General features: G+C 42.2%; 1 protein-coding gene across 4 annotated transcripts in view; it reads right to left on the reverse strand.

Moving 5' to 3' along the window:
- SENP2 (SUMO specific peptidase 2) overlaps window positions 1-16,867 on the reverse strand; it is a 53,475-nt gene that overhangs the window by 23,435 nt on the left and 13,173 nt on the right. Inside the window, exons 7-12 of one of the 4 annotated variants that reach the window (XM_056819867.1) lie at window positions 10,183-10,286; window positions 6,144-6,214; window positions 5,511-5,562; window positions 3,942-3,971; window positions 3,764-3,827; window positions 722-2,248 (exon numbers count right to left, since the gene is read on the reverse strand). In XM_056819867.1, coding sequence (XP_056675845.1) covers window positions 722-2,248; window positions 3,764-3,827; window positions 3,942-3,971; window positions 5,511-5,562; window positions 6,144-6,214; window positions 10,183-10,286 — 1,848 coding nt within the window. Of the gene's footprint in view, window positions 1-721; window positions 2,249-3,763; window positions 3,828-3,941; window positions 3,972-5,510; window positions 5,563-6,122; window positions 6,215-10,182; window positions 10,287-16,867 lie in introns of all 4 variants that reach the window. The other 3 variants (XM_056819866.1, XM_056819869.1, XM_056819868.1) reach the window with 3 other exon arrangements.

The raw sequence follows: 16,867 nt of genomic DNA on the forward strand, positions 1-16,867 counted from the left end.
GTGAATATGAGAGCTGTTTCAAAGGAAGAAACAAAAGGAATCAGTGATAGACTAGATAACAAGGAGAATGAAGAATGGTAACCAAATAATGTTCGCACACGGCACAAAGAACTGCAGCTGAGTCTGAGGTGATGGTGAGGAAATCTTGGTGGACGTGTCCCTACATGCACTTGGGCAATAAAGGGCCCCTGACTGCGAAGGAGAGAAGGCAATCCTGAAAAGTAATTTGTCTGGGGGATTTTCTTGACCTGACTTTCCAAATGTTTTGGATGGAGCCTAAAGAGATTTTTTTGTCAGCCTCCTTGCTTTAACCACTACCTGTTTTTATCATTTTCACATGAGACGTTTCTAAGTTATACTCATCTAAATCCTAATATCAAAGAGATGCTCAGCATCACATATTAGCCTCTAAAAGGTGAAAAAAAAAATCTTTCCAACAGGACGGATCCCTTTTATTTCCCCAACATAGTTAACAGCTGCTGAGCTAACAGGAAGCAGTGACAGTCTTATTCTCATTAGCTTTGATTATTTAAACCATTCTCAAAATTCCTCCTGATTTCAGGGGTCCAAGAGCCTACACCTCTCAACAGTTTCAATCAGATTTCTCCCACATACATATGTCATCTACAGTTAAAGTAAACTTCCCCCCAAACACTGACAAGCCAAGTGACTTTAAATGTCCCGATCGCAGAGGCCCAGGAGAGCCAACCAAGCACAGTACCTCGGTGAGGTCGGAGGGCTCCCGGGGCTGCTTGGGGGGCTCCTCGGGGGGCTCCTCAGGGGGCTCCTCGAGGCACATCTCAGGGTGCTCCTCGAGGTGCATCTCAGGGGGTTCCTCGAGGCGCATCTCAGGGGGTTCCTCGAGGCGCTCCTCAGGGCGCTCTTCAAAGATTTCATCAAGGAGCTCCTGGAGACGCTCCTCAGGGAGCGCCTCCAGGCACACCTCAGGGCGAGCCTCCAGGCACACCTCAGGAAGCACCTCAAGGCACACCATGGAGGACTCCTCAAGGCACACCATGGAGGGTTCCTCGAGGCATACCATAGAAGGCTCAAGGCACACCATGGGGCGTTCCTCGAGGCACACCGCCGGGGGCTCCACGAGGCACACTGCCGGGGGCTCCTCGAGGCACACCGCCGGGGGCTCCTCGAGGCACACCCCATGGGGCTCCTCGAGGCACACCGCCTGGGGCTCCTCGAGGCACACCCCATGGGGCTCCTCGAGGTACACCGCCTGGGGCTCCTCGAGGCACACCCCATGGGGCTCCTCGAGGCACACCGCCGGGGGCTCCTCGAGGCACACCCCATGGGGCTCCTCGAGGCACACCGCCGGGGGCTCCTCGAGGCACACCCCATGGGGCTCCTCGAAGCACACCGCCGGGGGCTCCTCGAGGCACACCCCATGGGGCTCCTCGAGGCACACCGCCGGGGGCTCCTCGAGGCACACCGCCGGGGGCTCCTCGAGGCACACCCCATGGGGCTCCTCGAGGCACACCCCATGGGGCTCCTCGAGGCACACCCCATGGGGCTCCTCGAGGCACACCGCCGGGGGCTCCTCGAGGCACACCCCATGGGGCTCCTCGAAGCACACCGCCGGGGGCTCCTCGAGGCACACCCCATGGGGCTCCTCGAGGCACACCGCCGGGGGCTCCTCGAGGCACACCCCATGGGGCTCCTCGAGGCACACCGCCGGGGGCTCCTCGAGGCACACCGCCGGGGGCTCCTCGAGGCACACCGCCGGGGGCTCCTCGAGGCACACCGCCGGGGGCTCCTCGAGGAACACCGTGGGGCGCTCCTCGAGGCACACCCCATGGGGCTCCTCGAGGCACACCGCCGGGGGCTCCTCGAGGCACACCGCCGGGGGCTCCTCGAGGCACACCGCCGGGGGCTCCTCGAGGAACACCGTGGGGCGCTCCTCGAGGCACACCGCCGGGAGCTCCTCGAGGCACACCATGGGGGGCTCCTCGAGGCACACCATGGGGGGCTCCTCGAGGCACACCGCCGGGGGCTCCTCGAGGAACACCCCATGGGGCTCCTCGAGGCACACCTCAAGGCACTCCTCCTTCTCTCGGGTTTTTTCCTTTTCCTTGTCTGGGCAAGGTTCTTCTTCCTTCACCTCGGCCACGGAGCGTCTCTGCCTGAGATCTTCTTCCTTCACCTCCACCACAGAGTGTCTCTGCCTAAGCGAGGGGGCACGTCCATTACCCAAGCGAAGTCTGACAGATACTTCCTCTGAGAGATCAGCTGGAGCCTAAGAGAAGAAAATCACCCGATACTTTTACTATTTTTGATGACAGACTGGCCACTCTCTTGCTCACATAAAACACCCAGAATTCTCTAGAAGAGGAAGCAAAATGAGCGAGGCCCATGGCTCTGACCTCCTGGAGCTCATGTGCTTGCCTATTACTAGGTGACATCAAGAAGAGCTTCTAGCCAAGTCAATGCCCACTTTTGCAAAAAGTCTAAATCAGCTTTCCAGAGAATGACACACAGTGGGGCCGCATACTAACTAGCTCCATCATTTTAAATGAGGGATTTAACAAGGGTAGATCCAATGTTTCTTTCCCCCTCGGGGAGCACCTCCTATAGGCACAGTCAACAGGTCATGTTCTGCCAGGCCTCAGGAAACCAGCAGCTTGAATGTCCAGTTGTCATCTCCTACACATCCACCAATAACCCATGATATACCTCAGCTGTTAGCAGTGATGATGGGTTGCTCCAGTTCTGATATTAAAGGATAGCTGACAGCTGTAAGAGGTTACTGAGCTGGGATTATCTAAATCTGTCTTTTATCTGCACTCTGGAATTTTACTTACCAGGTCATTAATGACTAACGGCAAATGGACTTAACAGGGATGTGGGTAGGGTTCAAGTCTAGGTAGCATCAGTGACCAAAAGTCCTCCTAATGAGGTCTGATAGGGAAAGGTCGATGTAACCAAATGACACTAATCAGAACTCCAGCTGTGGGCTTTTCTTGCTGACTGGCTAAAGTAAAGGCCCCCTAACCCTATGGGTACCACAAATCAGCTTTTTAATGAACAAAAAGTATTTGACAACTACTGATGATAGAAACAGAAAGGTTAGAAAATCCCTCTCCTCAAGGATCATTCTATTCTAGAATTAATATTCTAAAAGAGAAACTGAGCAAAACCCCTTTCCACTCCCTCATATTCTAGTACTTAAGATCATCTTGGACCCTCCTCTCTTTTGCAAAATATATTGCTGCAACTGTTAGTGTTTGCTGAATCCCTAGAATTAACTCTTCTTATAGGCTCTCAGTACATCACTTATAAACCAAATGTACTCTTCAGAAGCCTAGGAATTCTAACATCCTGAAGTTGGTCAGAAACCTTGGCTCCCAAAAGCAAAGTATATACAATGGCCTTCTGGGAACACATCCCACACTCCTCACAGGCAGGTAGGCACAACTCATCTCCTACTCCAGAAGAGAAACAGCTGGATTCAGAAATGTCAATAACCTTGGGAGCATGGTCAGAGGAGTCACTTGCTCATTTCTTCACCATGGAAATTCCAGGCAACCACATCAGCAAGATGAAGAGGGTTTTCTCCCCTCCACAATCAAAGGAACATAATGGGAATGATGGAGTTATGGATAAAATCAAAAGGCAATGGATTTGGAAAGGCTACTTTGAAGTATTACAAAGCCACAACTCAATTCTGTGATATGTTTGGAAGGGACCAAAAGCTTAACATGATTCAAATAAAAAAACAAAAAGATGCTATAAAACAGAATTTGAAACTTACTCTTTCATTTTCTAATATACGTCCACTTGTCTTTTCAGGCTCTGGAATTTTCGCCTTAGAATACCTGAAAAGTAAAAAATTGAAAATGTAAGCTTTGTTGATAAATAGAATCTTGAACAATTCTTAACATTTTTAGAAGATTTCAATTAAGTAGGAGAGAAAGAATGAAAAGCAGTACCTTTCAGAAAAATGGATGGGGCCAGAATTCCTAACCAAATAAGAAGTAGAAGAGATTATAAATACAGATTATCACTAACCAAGTTAAAAAGTGCTCCAAAAGACAAATAAATGAAAACTAAATCAACTCTTGAGGTTTCACTTCCAACCCAGGAAACTGGCAAACACCAAAGGATGTCTAGCATGAGCCAAGTCTAACTATAAGGAGCCCTCTCTAGTTTCCTATTTGTGAGTGACATGGAATTACTGAGTCCCAGAACACTCACTACAGGGCCTCCTCAGGGAGACTAATAGTCAGTCAAGAGATTAGTTTCAAAAAACCCAGAGGAAAAAAGACAATTAGATAAAGGATGCATAGATTCGGATACGCAAATGGATGGCAAGTCCAATAAGCTAGTCCATACCTTGGACCCTGCAGACAGGGCATTAGCCTGAACCAGAAGAAAGCAAGGGGGTTAGGTTTAGAAAATGACAATCCATCCTTAGTATAAAATCCATCATATATGACTAACAATATACTCTCAGGGGTATCATATAGCTACAAAGATGAAACACCACAGTCTCAGAAGAATCAAAATTACAGGTGACGAAAAGGACAGAGGGAGAGAGAAGAACATGAATCATGTAACCATGGAAAAATATTCTAAATCAATTAGATAAATAAAAATTTTCAATTCTTAAAAAAAAAAAAAGTGGCATTTCAGTTCAGTGGATAGAGTCAGGCCTAGAAACAGGAGGACTTGGGTTCAAATCCAGTCTCAGACATACTCCAGCTGTATGACTCCAGGAAAACCACTTGACCCCCATTGCCTAGACCTTATCCCTCTGTTAACTATATTACTATGACAGAAAGTAAGGGTTAAGAGGAAAAAATAAAAAATAGATCTATATTTACATATGACTGAAAAAGGAGGGTGGCCAATCTCCTAGGGAGGATGTGGGACAGAGAGCCTAGGGATCCCCAAAATGAAAAATTAAGAGGCAGCCTTCAGAGCTGCACCCAGGAAGGCCTATAGAAGGCAGTGACCACCCTTATACACTCACAGAGACACTGGAATAAATACATGAGGATCAGAAAATCACTTTGTAAGGTTAGAGAGGGAAAAGAACAGAAAAGGCTCCCTCAAAAAAGTGGCCATCAGGCAGAATGGATCAATGCCACCACAGAAGTACAAACAATGTGCCCTGGCGGTCCAGAGGAAGCCTCCTGGAGGAGCTCGGTCTTGAAGAATGACTGAGATATGGCTATGCAGACCTGTATTAGGGGATGACAAGATGCTTCCATAATCCCAAACAAAGGAAAGAGTGCAAGAGCCCAGCACAGAAGTAGAGGTGTCCAAAGACGCAGAGAGTTCAAGGAAATATAATTCACCAGATCCTGTCAAACTGTGACACTGAGTGATGAGCTTAGACTTTCTGCAAAAACATCATGATACCTCAAAAGATGCCCAAAGAGGTCTTTAAGTCTTCTACTTGAGAGGTCATGATATTTCCAGAGACTGTCCCATTCTTAAATTGAAGCACTAGAAAAATATTTCTTTAAAGTGCCTAGAAACCATCGGGTAGTTACCTCTTCTCGTTTCTCATAACACGAACAGGTCCCCATTTCTCAGTAACTCGGTCTGTAAGGAACAATGAGGAGGCAAAGATTAAACCTGATCAAAACCAAAATACACACACAGCTAGGCTCGTGTGTATATACACTCACTCACTCTCTGCCCCCACCCCCCCCTTCTCCCTCTCTCTCTCCTTTCAGTTCAGAAAGCTGCCAAAGTATCAAGCTGCTGGTTCTCAGGAAAGGCTGAGACCAAAACATCAAATTACATCAGTCAATGTTCTCACAAAACAAGATTTCTAATGAATAAAGGCCTTCATTCTTTAACCATGATCTTCCCAAGGAACTGATTCCATGTATTCAGAGCTGCCATGTGGTGAAAGGTAAAGCATGCAACTACACATGTGAGGGATGATAACGAAGAGCCACCTTGAGGGCCCCCATCACCTTTTTCTAAACACCTTCATGTTTCAAAACTGTACTTTGCCCCTCACAATAAAGAATTTTCCTTTTTCTTTTTCTAATACATGATTTTTCAAATGGAGGCTGACTGAAATATATGAGATGGGAACTCCTAACATGAATGAAGTAGAAGATTATAAAGCCGGGCTACATATCAGAACTCACATTGCCTTGGAACAAGCTGACCTCTCATTCCATGGTGCTGTTCTTCCCCCCAGCCGCCATTCCTTAGTGCTTCCACATGACCTCGTTGAGAACTTGGGAACAGCAAAATTTCAGAAGATCAGAAACAAAAGGGCCAGCACACTCATTCACTTCCTACTCAGCAAATTTCTCTACAGAGGCATTGCCAAATAACTGAGGGATATAAAAAAGGTTCAGAGGGAAGCCGCACAGCACTGTGAGGCCAACAAAAAGACCAATTTTGAGCCCTTGTTTTGATAATAAGTGACCATCCGGCAAAGTCAATCTCTTGGTTTGACTATAACTATAAAACCTGGTAACATTAAAATAGCATGGAAGGTGGCAGCTCAGTGGTCTGAGAGCCAGATCTAGAGAGGGAAGATCCTGGGTTCAAATGTAGCCTCAAGATACTTTCTAGCTGTATGACCCTGGGTAAGTCACTTAACACCCACTTCCTAGGCCTTACCACTCTTCTGTCTTGAAACTGATATTTAGTATTGATTCTAAGAGAGAAGTAAGGGGTTTTAAAAAACCTCATAACCTAAAAATTTAATAGATAGGGTAAGTGAGAAATTCAGAGCTATACTATAAAAAACTATGAAAAACTTAAAATATTTTTTATTTTATTGATTAAGAAAATGTTTCCATGGTTACATGATTCATGTTCTTCCCTTACCCTCCTCCCATCCTGCTCCCATAACCAATGCACAATTCCACTGGGTTTAAAATATTTTAGAGAGATATGGCTGAGAAATTCAGTCTGAGCATGCTAGATATCAAAGGCATTCAATCGGCCTTTTTAACCTAATAAACTCAATAACCCATTAAGCTTATTCTTTTCCCAAGAGTGCCTAGAACAGGTTGTGAAAATTTATACAAATATTTATGCAACTCTCTAACTTTCTGATTAGACTATGGGAAGCTCTAAAAGAATACAAATGGAGCTCAAGAAAACAATGCTGCTGGTTATACAAGTCACAAGTGTAATTCTCATATGAAAATAATTGAATTTTACCAAAATTTCCAATGAAAATGGCCATTTTTGCACATGACATTTCACACCCAAAGGCCTTTGGAAAGAGTCAAGCACAGTGTCAATTCTCACACCTAAGCCCTGCATCACCCCAAATTTCTATCATCACCCCATCATCTCTAACCTGCCCCTGAAACTGCTTTTATCTAAGAACTAACCCTCTGGGCCCCAGCTTTCACCTTTCTGTTTCTTAAACAAAGGTTGTGAAGCTTCTAAACTTTCTATTTCTCTTGCTGGATGAGAAAAAAGGTCAAGAGAAAGAAGGATTGCTTGCCTGTCGTCACCAAGATAAGATGCCCTTTCTCTCCCTCCTTCACTTTGACCCCTTCTCCATGGAGGAAAGCTACAAATTCTTGGGATAGAACCTTAGGGGTAATATACTCATTCTTATCCTCAATTCTCAGAACTAAAAAATAGAAATGACTGCAGAAAAGGGAAAACAAAAATGAAGAGGATCCCCAAGCTTCAATTTTAATGTGGCTGCCTGCTGGTACCTAGTTTTCCAGAGAGCCCATTCCCTCCTATTTGCTGAAAACTGTCACTTCCATACTCAGGGAAAGTATCATCAGACCAGTCGGGAATGAGGGCATCCTTTAATAATAACCCTCTACACCATATGGCTTTTCCTCCTCAATCTAAAGCCAAGAGTAGTCTCTTATCTTATCTAGACTAGTTCAAACAGCTGGTCTACAAGCTTCATGACCTGCCCATCTCCACCAGCTACCTCTGCCATGCCCTCCCATGTCCACTTCAGACTGACTTTCCCCTCCATCCCTGGAATCCCTTTTATCATTAACAACATTCCCTTCCTCTTATACCCCTTCTATCTTCTAGCAACCCTCCAATAAGGCTTCCTGGCTCTTTCCAGGACTGGCTGTCCCCTCCTGACATACTCCTCCAGAAAGGGAGACTGATATATTCTTCTAGTCCCTTTACCCCAGGACTCTTCTAGACCAACATCGTCTTCTCTTCTCGGGTTTCACTGTCCTCCCTTCCAAAAGGCTCCACTCTCCTGTGCCCTATAATTCCTTATGCTTTGGCAAACCCAACCATTAATTACTCCCATCATTCATCTACTTCATTCCCACTCAAGTGCTGCTGAACAGAGCTAGAAGTCATGCAGCCATACTGATTGGGTCCCCTATAAATGTTTACCTTATAATTTCAACCAAGCCCTCACTATAGCAAGGTAGTTCTTTTAATCTTCCTAAATAGATTTTTTTTTTAATTCTTACCTTCTATCTTAGAATTAATACTAAATGTTGATTCTAAGGCAGAAGAGCAGTAAGGGCTAGGCAATGGGGGTTAAATGGCTTGTGAATCTAGGAATTATCTGAGATAAAATTTGAACCCAGGACTTCTCATCTCAAGGCTTGGCTCTCAATCCACTGAGTCACTTCACTGCCCCCTAAACTGATTCTTTATGCCACTACCCATAAAAGATGGTCCAAATCTTCTCTTTCTCAACTCCTCCCTTCCCCAAACAGTCCCATACTTTTTTGAGAAAAGAGGCCATTCACGATTGAGCTCCCTATTCCTCATTCACTCTACATCTGAGCCTAATGCCCTCATCCCCTATTCTCCCCTCCTTTACTCCAGTCTCTTATGAGAGGTGGCCCTTCTAATTCCAACTCTTTTACTTAGATCCTTGATCCAATTCCCCCTGCCATATCCACTATATTGCTCCTATCCCCCCACCCCTATTTTTTTTTTATCTTTACTCCCTCCCTACTGGCCTAGTACTTGTTGCTTAACCCAGGTCTTCCCCTTTAAGAAATCTTCATATCCCCCTATCATCCCTTCATGCTACTTCTCCTCTCTTCCACATTCAGGCTCTAACAACCTCCTCTATCCTTCTGTCCATTCACTTCACAAACTTTTCTAATCTGATTTCACTTAATTGAAATTACTCTCTCTAAACTTATTGTTATCTCTTTTAATGGCCAAATTTGATGATCTTTTCTCAATCCTCATCCTTTTTGACCTGACACTACTAGCCATTCTCTCTTCCTAGAAAACCTCTAGGGGATGTATGATATTATTATCTCTTGGTAATCCCATCTCTTCTGACCACCATTTCTCAGTATCCTTTGCAGGTCTATCATCCATTGCCGGCCCTCATATTTCTTTCAACATGCTGACCAGTCTGACTCATTTTTATGTTTGTTTCCCAAACACCTATGTGCCTGGCACATAGTAGGTATTTAATATATGCTTATTAAATGACCCCAAAGGAAGGAAAAATTAGCAAAAGAAGACAGAGGGAAAAGAAAGTAGGCTAGAATCTGGGAAACTACTAGATTTCTCGGGACATTCCAATAAATTCCACTTATCCCTCACTTAGAGAAATTAAATAATTTTATCAAAATCCCAAAAAGTTTTGAAATTTTAAAAATTTAGCAATTCTATCATTCATTATCTTAGCATTTTCCATTGTAACCAACCCATAATTAGGAACCATTTTCCAACTTTATTATAGGTGATGACAAAGGGAGCACCAGCACACATTTCTAAAGTACTTTTCATAATTATTATACTTAATCCTTAACATGACCTAGTAAAATTGGTTCTAAGGCTATTATTATCCTCATCTTATAGATAAAGAAATATTAGGCATAGAAAGGCTAAGTGATCTGCCTATGGTCATATAACTTCATAACCTGTGGACAGAGGACTGGCTTCCTGAATCCAGATCTGGCACTCAGAGAATAAACAACCAAAACATTAAAAAAAAAAATCCTGGGTCCCAGAGGAAGCAAAGAATCCTGGCCACAGAGCTGAGCCAAGTGGCCAAGCCTTGAGAGGTGAGACACCAGGAACACCTAGACAAGGACACTGGATTCACCCTCTGATATGGTCACGAGACCCAAGATGGCTATAGACAGAAGCCATCAGCCTTTCCCCAGCAATTTACCTGCCCAGCAGTTCCTGGCCGTTGCTCTCTTACAAAGACAAAAGAGAACCACCAAAAAGACAAGCACTCTCAACCAGCTCAACAGCTGTTGTTACCTGTGATGGTTTGCATTGACAGGAGTAAGACAATTTCCATGGTATCCTTCTTTAAGTCGTTGTAATAGCCTTTGATACTTCTCTCTCTCCTCTCTCTGAACGCCCTAGGAAAAGGAAGGAGATGCTAAGAAAAGTCCACAGGGAAATTGCTGGCCCACATGCAGAGAATCTGTACCCACTAAGCAGTAGCACCCCTAGTCATTCTGGGCCCTCTGTGGCCATTAACAAAGGTACTGTCCAAGGGTCCTTGAGGGCACCATATTTAAAGGCTGTCCCCTGTTCTAGCTTTACATTTACATTTCCTAAGCACCACATAAGGCTTAACACCCACTATTTTAAGGACCAAAATAGCTACAAGGCTTAGAAAGAAACATGACCCCTGACCTTATGCATTCTCCATTCAAATATAAAGAATGTGAAAGTAGAAACTGTCTTATACTGTGTCCTTTTATCCTCAGAGCCTGTCATATACCAAGTGTGGATTGATTGATGGGAAGTTTGTGTGACAAATAAACCAGAATTAAAATAATAGATTAAGTGCTCTAGAGAGTTGCAAAGTTGTATGTGAGGTATGAGAGAGAAGTCATTATCAAATGAATGGGGGAATTGGACAGGAAATGTCAGAGAAGTGCCATTTAAATTGGAATAGAAAAGATGAATGATAATTCAATAGATGAAGAAAGGGAGGAAGCACATTTCCAACATAGATAACAGTGGGCACAAAGAAAGGCATGTAGCAATCTAGTTAGGCCACAGCCTGGAGGTACATGGAAGGAAGCAGAAAAATCAATCTAATAAGATCTATACCTAACGGATTTTCATATAAGTCACATGAAGGATGGATTGAAGCAGAGAAAGAATGGAGCAGGAAGGCATGTTAGGAGGGTGCTAAAATAGCCAAAGCAATTGCTAATAAGTCTGAACCTGGAGATAGGGAGCAATGGGAAGAAAGAAAAGGTGACAATTAAGAGAAATACAACCAATATTAATCTTTTTTTTTATTTTGCAGTAATATAAGTTTAAAATATATATTTACTGCACTATTAATGCATTCCCAAAAGCTTTAGACAAAGGAAGCCTGCCATTTATTGATAAATGTTATGGGACTGTGATTAATGATTGGGTCTGAATCCAGAAGGAAACAAAAGAGCCATTATACAGTGCTAAAAAGCACAAGGTCGAGGAGACCAACCAATCCCAATGGGATTGATGAGATTCTGGGTCAAGACAGAGGACTTGTTTGAGGTTTGAGGCTGTGGTTTGACATAATGTCAGATGGAGGCCTTCCCCGTGCCACATTCAGACAAGTACTGAAGTTTGGCTATCACCCTGGCTCCCCTATCCCTAAGTGTGAAGGTAAAATCAGACCAGGGAAACACATTTTCCTTTTACACAAAAATCTAGTCCTTTTTTTCTCCCTTATAGTATGGCAAACTTCCTTTAGTCCTGTCTGATAATGGGTTAAGTGCAATATTACTGCATTTTGTCCTACAGACTTATGGGACAGAAATTACTTTAATTGGACCCTAATGTAAGTGTCTGTTTTGAATTTATTCTTGTTTACTATGAAATTTTTATAATCATAGATTTTTGATATTTTGATTCTGACTTTGAATTTTTTCTTTCTCCTAAAGTTTAATTTTTTCTTCTATTTGTTTTTTCCTTCTTTTTATAATTTTTATTTTCTTTTGATAGTTGATTTATACATCCCATAACTCAATCATGTATCCTGAGCTGATCTGGGTGTTGGTCAACACCCTCCTAAGGGGGGATTGTATTTTCATAAAATCCAAAATTAAAATTTTGTTTGAGAAAAATTTCAGGGAAAGAAGCTTGCTAACTCCTAGAATCCAAAAAAATGAACTGTTTGGAGAAAGATGTCTACAAAAACCTACACTGCATCAAGAAGGTCCAGAATGAACTTTGGGGTGTAACTGATTGAACTTAAAGGGGTTTCAACACAGTTATTCTGAATGTAAACTCCTATGCCAAAGGGTCCACCCCCTAAGTACCTTGTCAATGCGCCTAGCAAACACTGGTTTTGTTCTTGCTCTCTTCTATTTCCTTCTTATCTCTAACTATTGTAGTTTTCTCTTAAAAGGTGCAATGTCGTATGCACCTGTAATTAGAAGATTTTTAGGGGTATAAGATTATTATTTCCAATGATCCATTGGGAAGACTAGTCTCCCAAAGGATCAGAGGGGAGTTTGTGAAGATGGGATTAATTCTCCCTAGTCTATTTTTTAGATTTAATCACCAGAAGTGTATACATCCCATTTTATCCTTAAGTGGGGGAGGTCTGTAACCCACATGTGCTAAAGTGAGTGACAAATCAGAAATGACTGACTGCCCTCTAGGCAGTCTGAAGCAAAGCTAAAGCTACAATTGGTCCACGTAAAGTGGAAGGAATGCACAGGAAATGACACAAAGAAGCTTCTTTAAAAGCAGTTGCAACTTTCTGAGAGGGATTTCTTTGGAGTTTAGAGTTTAAGTTGCAGTTGGAGTTCGAGTTGGAGGCTGGTGAAGGTTCTGCTTCATGGACCTGGGATTGGTGAGGCGATTCTTGGACCTTTCCTTTAAGACTACCACATGGGTGAGGCTAACTCATTTTCCTAGCTTTCTGGAGGGACTAGCCTCTGGAGAAGCCTCTGTCTTAGAAGAGCCTTCATGGCTGGAGTCCTTGCTTTATTCATCACCAGGCCCTCAGCTGAAGACTAATTAGCCCTTCCTGGGTTGATCCAGGGACCAGAGCAAAATACTTAGTGTGTTAGGTTAGATATCTCATTCTATCCTCTTTTATGTTTCCTTTATATTCACTCTCTCTCTTTTTGTAAATAAAACTACCATATAAAGTCATTCTGACTTGAATAATAATTTCAGCAATCATATTTTTATACATTTAGTCCAACCTTGATTTTAACCCTTACAGTTGGAACTGACCACTATAAAAATGGATTTGAACTCTGGACTTCAATCCCAGAAGCCCTTGCTCCACTTCCTCAGAATGCTTTGTAACCTCACCTGGGCCAAAAACAAGATGGGATATTTAACCTGATTGCAAAGGCTTTTGGCTCTCTTGACTTCCTGTCTCCGCAGGCAAACAGACGTGTCTCATGATGTGAGTGAAATTTTGGGTGGTCCTCATGGCCCACCTGGCACGTGCCTTTTCTTACTTGTATATTCTTAAATTCTCAACCTTTAATAAACCTCTAAAATGATACTCCTTGTAGAGAGAAACTAATTTCTACCTGCCTCAGTTTCCCTAAATTTTAATCTTTACAGTTGGCGACCTAATGGGTGAAAAGACTCTCAATCTTCTGATTCTTTTCTGATCTTTAGTTCAGCTTTAATAGCTATTGCCTAGAATTTTTTTTAAGCCATGTTTTTCCAAGATGCTTTTTTAGAAAACCATCTTGATCAGCTCCTGCCTGCAGCCCTTGATCCTGACCTCTCTCTGTCCTCACCTGGTCCCGGCCCTGCCCACCCTGGTGGCCTGCTCCAGCTCTGGCTCCTGCTCCTGGCCTCTCACCTGGTGCCCGATCTCCTGGCCCTGCCTGCCTGTTTCTGAGCCCCAGACACACAAGCTCAACCCCAGCAGGCTCATCACCCAGATCCTTGGAGCAGATCGCACAGGACTCATTTCTACCAGCAGGTAACAGGGGTATTGACCACATGGGCGGATAGGAGTGTAGGAGGGGAGAGAGAAAAGGGAGAGAAGAAACAGACTTTTCCAAACAGGAACTTAAAAGCAATGGGCTATTTAGGATACCTTTTGACTGTTCTGGTAATTTTATTGACTTCACCTGCGTGTCAGGGAGAAGATTCAACTAACTTTGAATTTGCAAATGGGTGGCTCAGCAAACTGAGAGCCAGGCCTAACGACATGCGGTCCTGAGTTAAAATCTGGCCTCAGATACTCCCCAGCTGTGGGGCCCTGGATAGGTCCCTTAACCCCCATTGCCTAGCCCTTACCACTCTGCCTTCGGACAATAGACATTTAAATGGATAATTAATTTTTAAAAAACACACCTAAGAAACTTTAAAGACTGGAGGTTATATAATTTTAAGGCATTTCAGACTCCAATGGTTTATACAAATCTCTGTATTCTACCTTATTTTATTGTTTATGGTTTAACTTTGTGATTTTAAATTCATATCTTACTGGATTCAATATTATTCTGTTATACTGTTCATTTAATGTACTGAGTTTTAAAATTCTGTTGCTTTTCCCCTATAACTGTGCTGAACAAATATTATTGAATAAGCCCATATATGAAAGAAGTTTTTCTATTTTTGCCTTTGTAAATTGTCACATAGAGGATAGATGGACTTCAGAACTGGTTACAATTGTATTAACAACCTTTGGAAAATTTAATGTGCTAAATATATCAAATGATTTTAAGGGTTTTTTAAATATGATTTTTGGAATTTTTTTTACAATCTCTGGTTATTTTTGCCTGCCCCTAAAACAAGGTGTAAGGCCAATTCTAGCTGAAGTGAAATACATTTTATAACCCCCAATCTTCCTGCATTTCTAAATATGTGAATGGAAGTTGGGCAGTTAATCTCAGGGCATTTGTATCCCTAAAAAAGCCTCCAAAAAAAGAGCACCCCTTTATTTATACTCTTCAGCTCACTACTTTACTTCAACCAGAATGATATATATTTTTCTTCATGATGTTCTAAACCCAAGGTGAGTTTTACTTTGTTTAAAAAATATGTTTAAATACCAAGGTTGAAAGATTGCTACGTTTGTAAAAATTGTGACAAATATCCATCAATTCATAGATTTTTTAAAATGTCATACAGCAACTTATGTGAAATATGATAGTGTGTTTGTTTGCTATTGTAATTAATTGGGCTATTGAGAATTTTGGGGATATTGATAACTACATATTTGTACTACTGTTCAATTCATTTGCCTTCTACTCACAGTGGAGCATGGCTAGACATGAAGAGGAAATGGATCTCATTTTTGGTGAGAAAGCCTTGCATTTTATTTTCTTAGCTGACACAGTGTGTCAGTGATTATAAGCTACATTTTTGAATTTTTAAAACTCTTTTATTATATTTTTCTTTCATGTGCAATATACTTTTTCAGTTTTTTTATTTTTCTCTCTTTTTTTATATTTGAAGCACATGTCACCAGCATTTAGATTTTCTTTAACTTTTTGATTTTGCAGTACTATAAGTTTAAGATACAATTGCTATAATGCCCAAAAAGCTTGTGACTATAAAAATGCCACTAATTATTTAAAAAATTATGGTACTTTGCTTAATGATTCTGTCTGATTCCAGGACAAGATATACACAAAAGAGCCATTGCACAGGGCCAAAGAAAAGCCAATCCAGGATGGATTGATGCACTTCTAGGCCAATACAAAGGTCTTGAACCTAGTGTGAAGACTCAAGGTTACTGTGTTTAACATGTTGTTACGACATAGGCTTTCCTTGTGTCCACACTCACTCTGAAAATACTCACAGACAAGTATCCCGGAAACCTTGGCTCATATAATCTGGTCCCCTTTTCTGCCTTTCATAGTGTGGTAACTTTCTGTAGTCCTGGCTACTGACTGGGTAAATGCATCATTGCTTCGATCATTTTGATTGGGCCCTGATAGAAGGACCTGTTATAGATTTATTTTTCTTTTTACTTGGAATTTCTACACATAAGACTTTGATAGTCTATATTTTCATCCAGAAATTTTTCTTTTCTTTTGGATTTTTCTGATATCTTTTTCATTTCTCTTACCAATTGATTCATATACCTCATAACTCAGCTATGCATCCCTAAGTGATTTTTCAATCACCCTCTTAACGGGGGAATGTAAAAAATATCATTATTTGAATTGCAAACTTTAAATTCCTTTTGAGAAGAATTTTAGGTAAAGAAAGATGCTACTTCCCTGAATCCATAAACTGAACTGTTGGAGAAGACACCATGAAGAAGCCTCCAGACCACAAGCTGCACAAAAATGAACTTTGGGTGTGGTTGATTGAACATTTATTTGTATGTATACTTTCATGCCAAAGGGGACTGCCCCCTAACTGGCTTTTTGTCAGCAGTCCAGCAGTTATTGGTTTTGTTCTTTTTTTCCCTCTTATCCTCAAATTGTTGTAATGTATAAATTATGTTTTATGATCCTTTGGGGAAGTCCTCCCCAGACGATCAAAAGGGGGTATGTAAAAATGGATTTGAACTCTGGACTTCAATCCTCAAAAGCCCTTGCTCCACTTCCCCAGAATGCTTTGTAATCACCTGGGCCGAGAACGAGATGGGGTATTTAATCTGATTGCAAAGGCTTTTGGCTCTCCTGACTTCCAGTCTCCGCTGGCAAACAGACGTGTCTCATGATGTGAGTGAAATTTTGGATGGGCCTCATGGCCACCTGGCATGTGCCTTTTCTTACTTGTATATTCTTAAATTCTCAACCTTTAATAAACCTCTAAAATATGATACTCCTTGCAGAGAAAAACTAATTTCTACTTGCCTCAGTTTCCCTAAATTTTAATCTTTACACCACAATATAAAAAGTGAGGGAGAGAGAATACTAACATGTTAACAAGTTAAGAATTGTGATACAACTGGAAAAAAAGGAAGAACCAAATTTTAGAAACATAATGAACTGGATTTGGAAGAGGATGAGGATAAAATTCTCCCCATCCAGGTGGTTGGAGCCCAGAG

The sequence above is a fragment of the Monodelphis domestica genome, chromosome 2, assembly GCF_027887165.1.
Source record: "Monodelphis domestica isolate mMonDom1 chromosome 2, mMonDom1.pri, whole genome shotgun sequence".
Lineage (NCBI taxonomy): Eukaryota > Metazoa > Chordata > Mammalia > Didelphimorphia > Didelphidae > Monodelphis > Monodelphis domestica.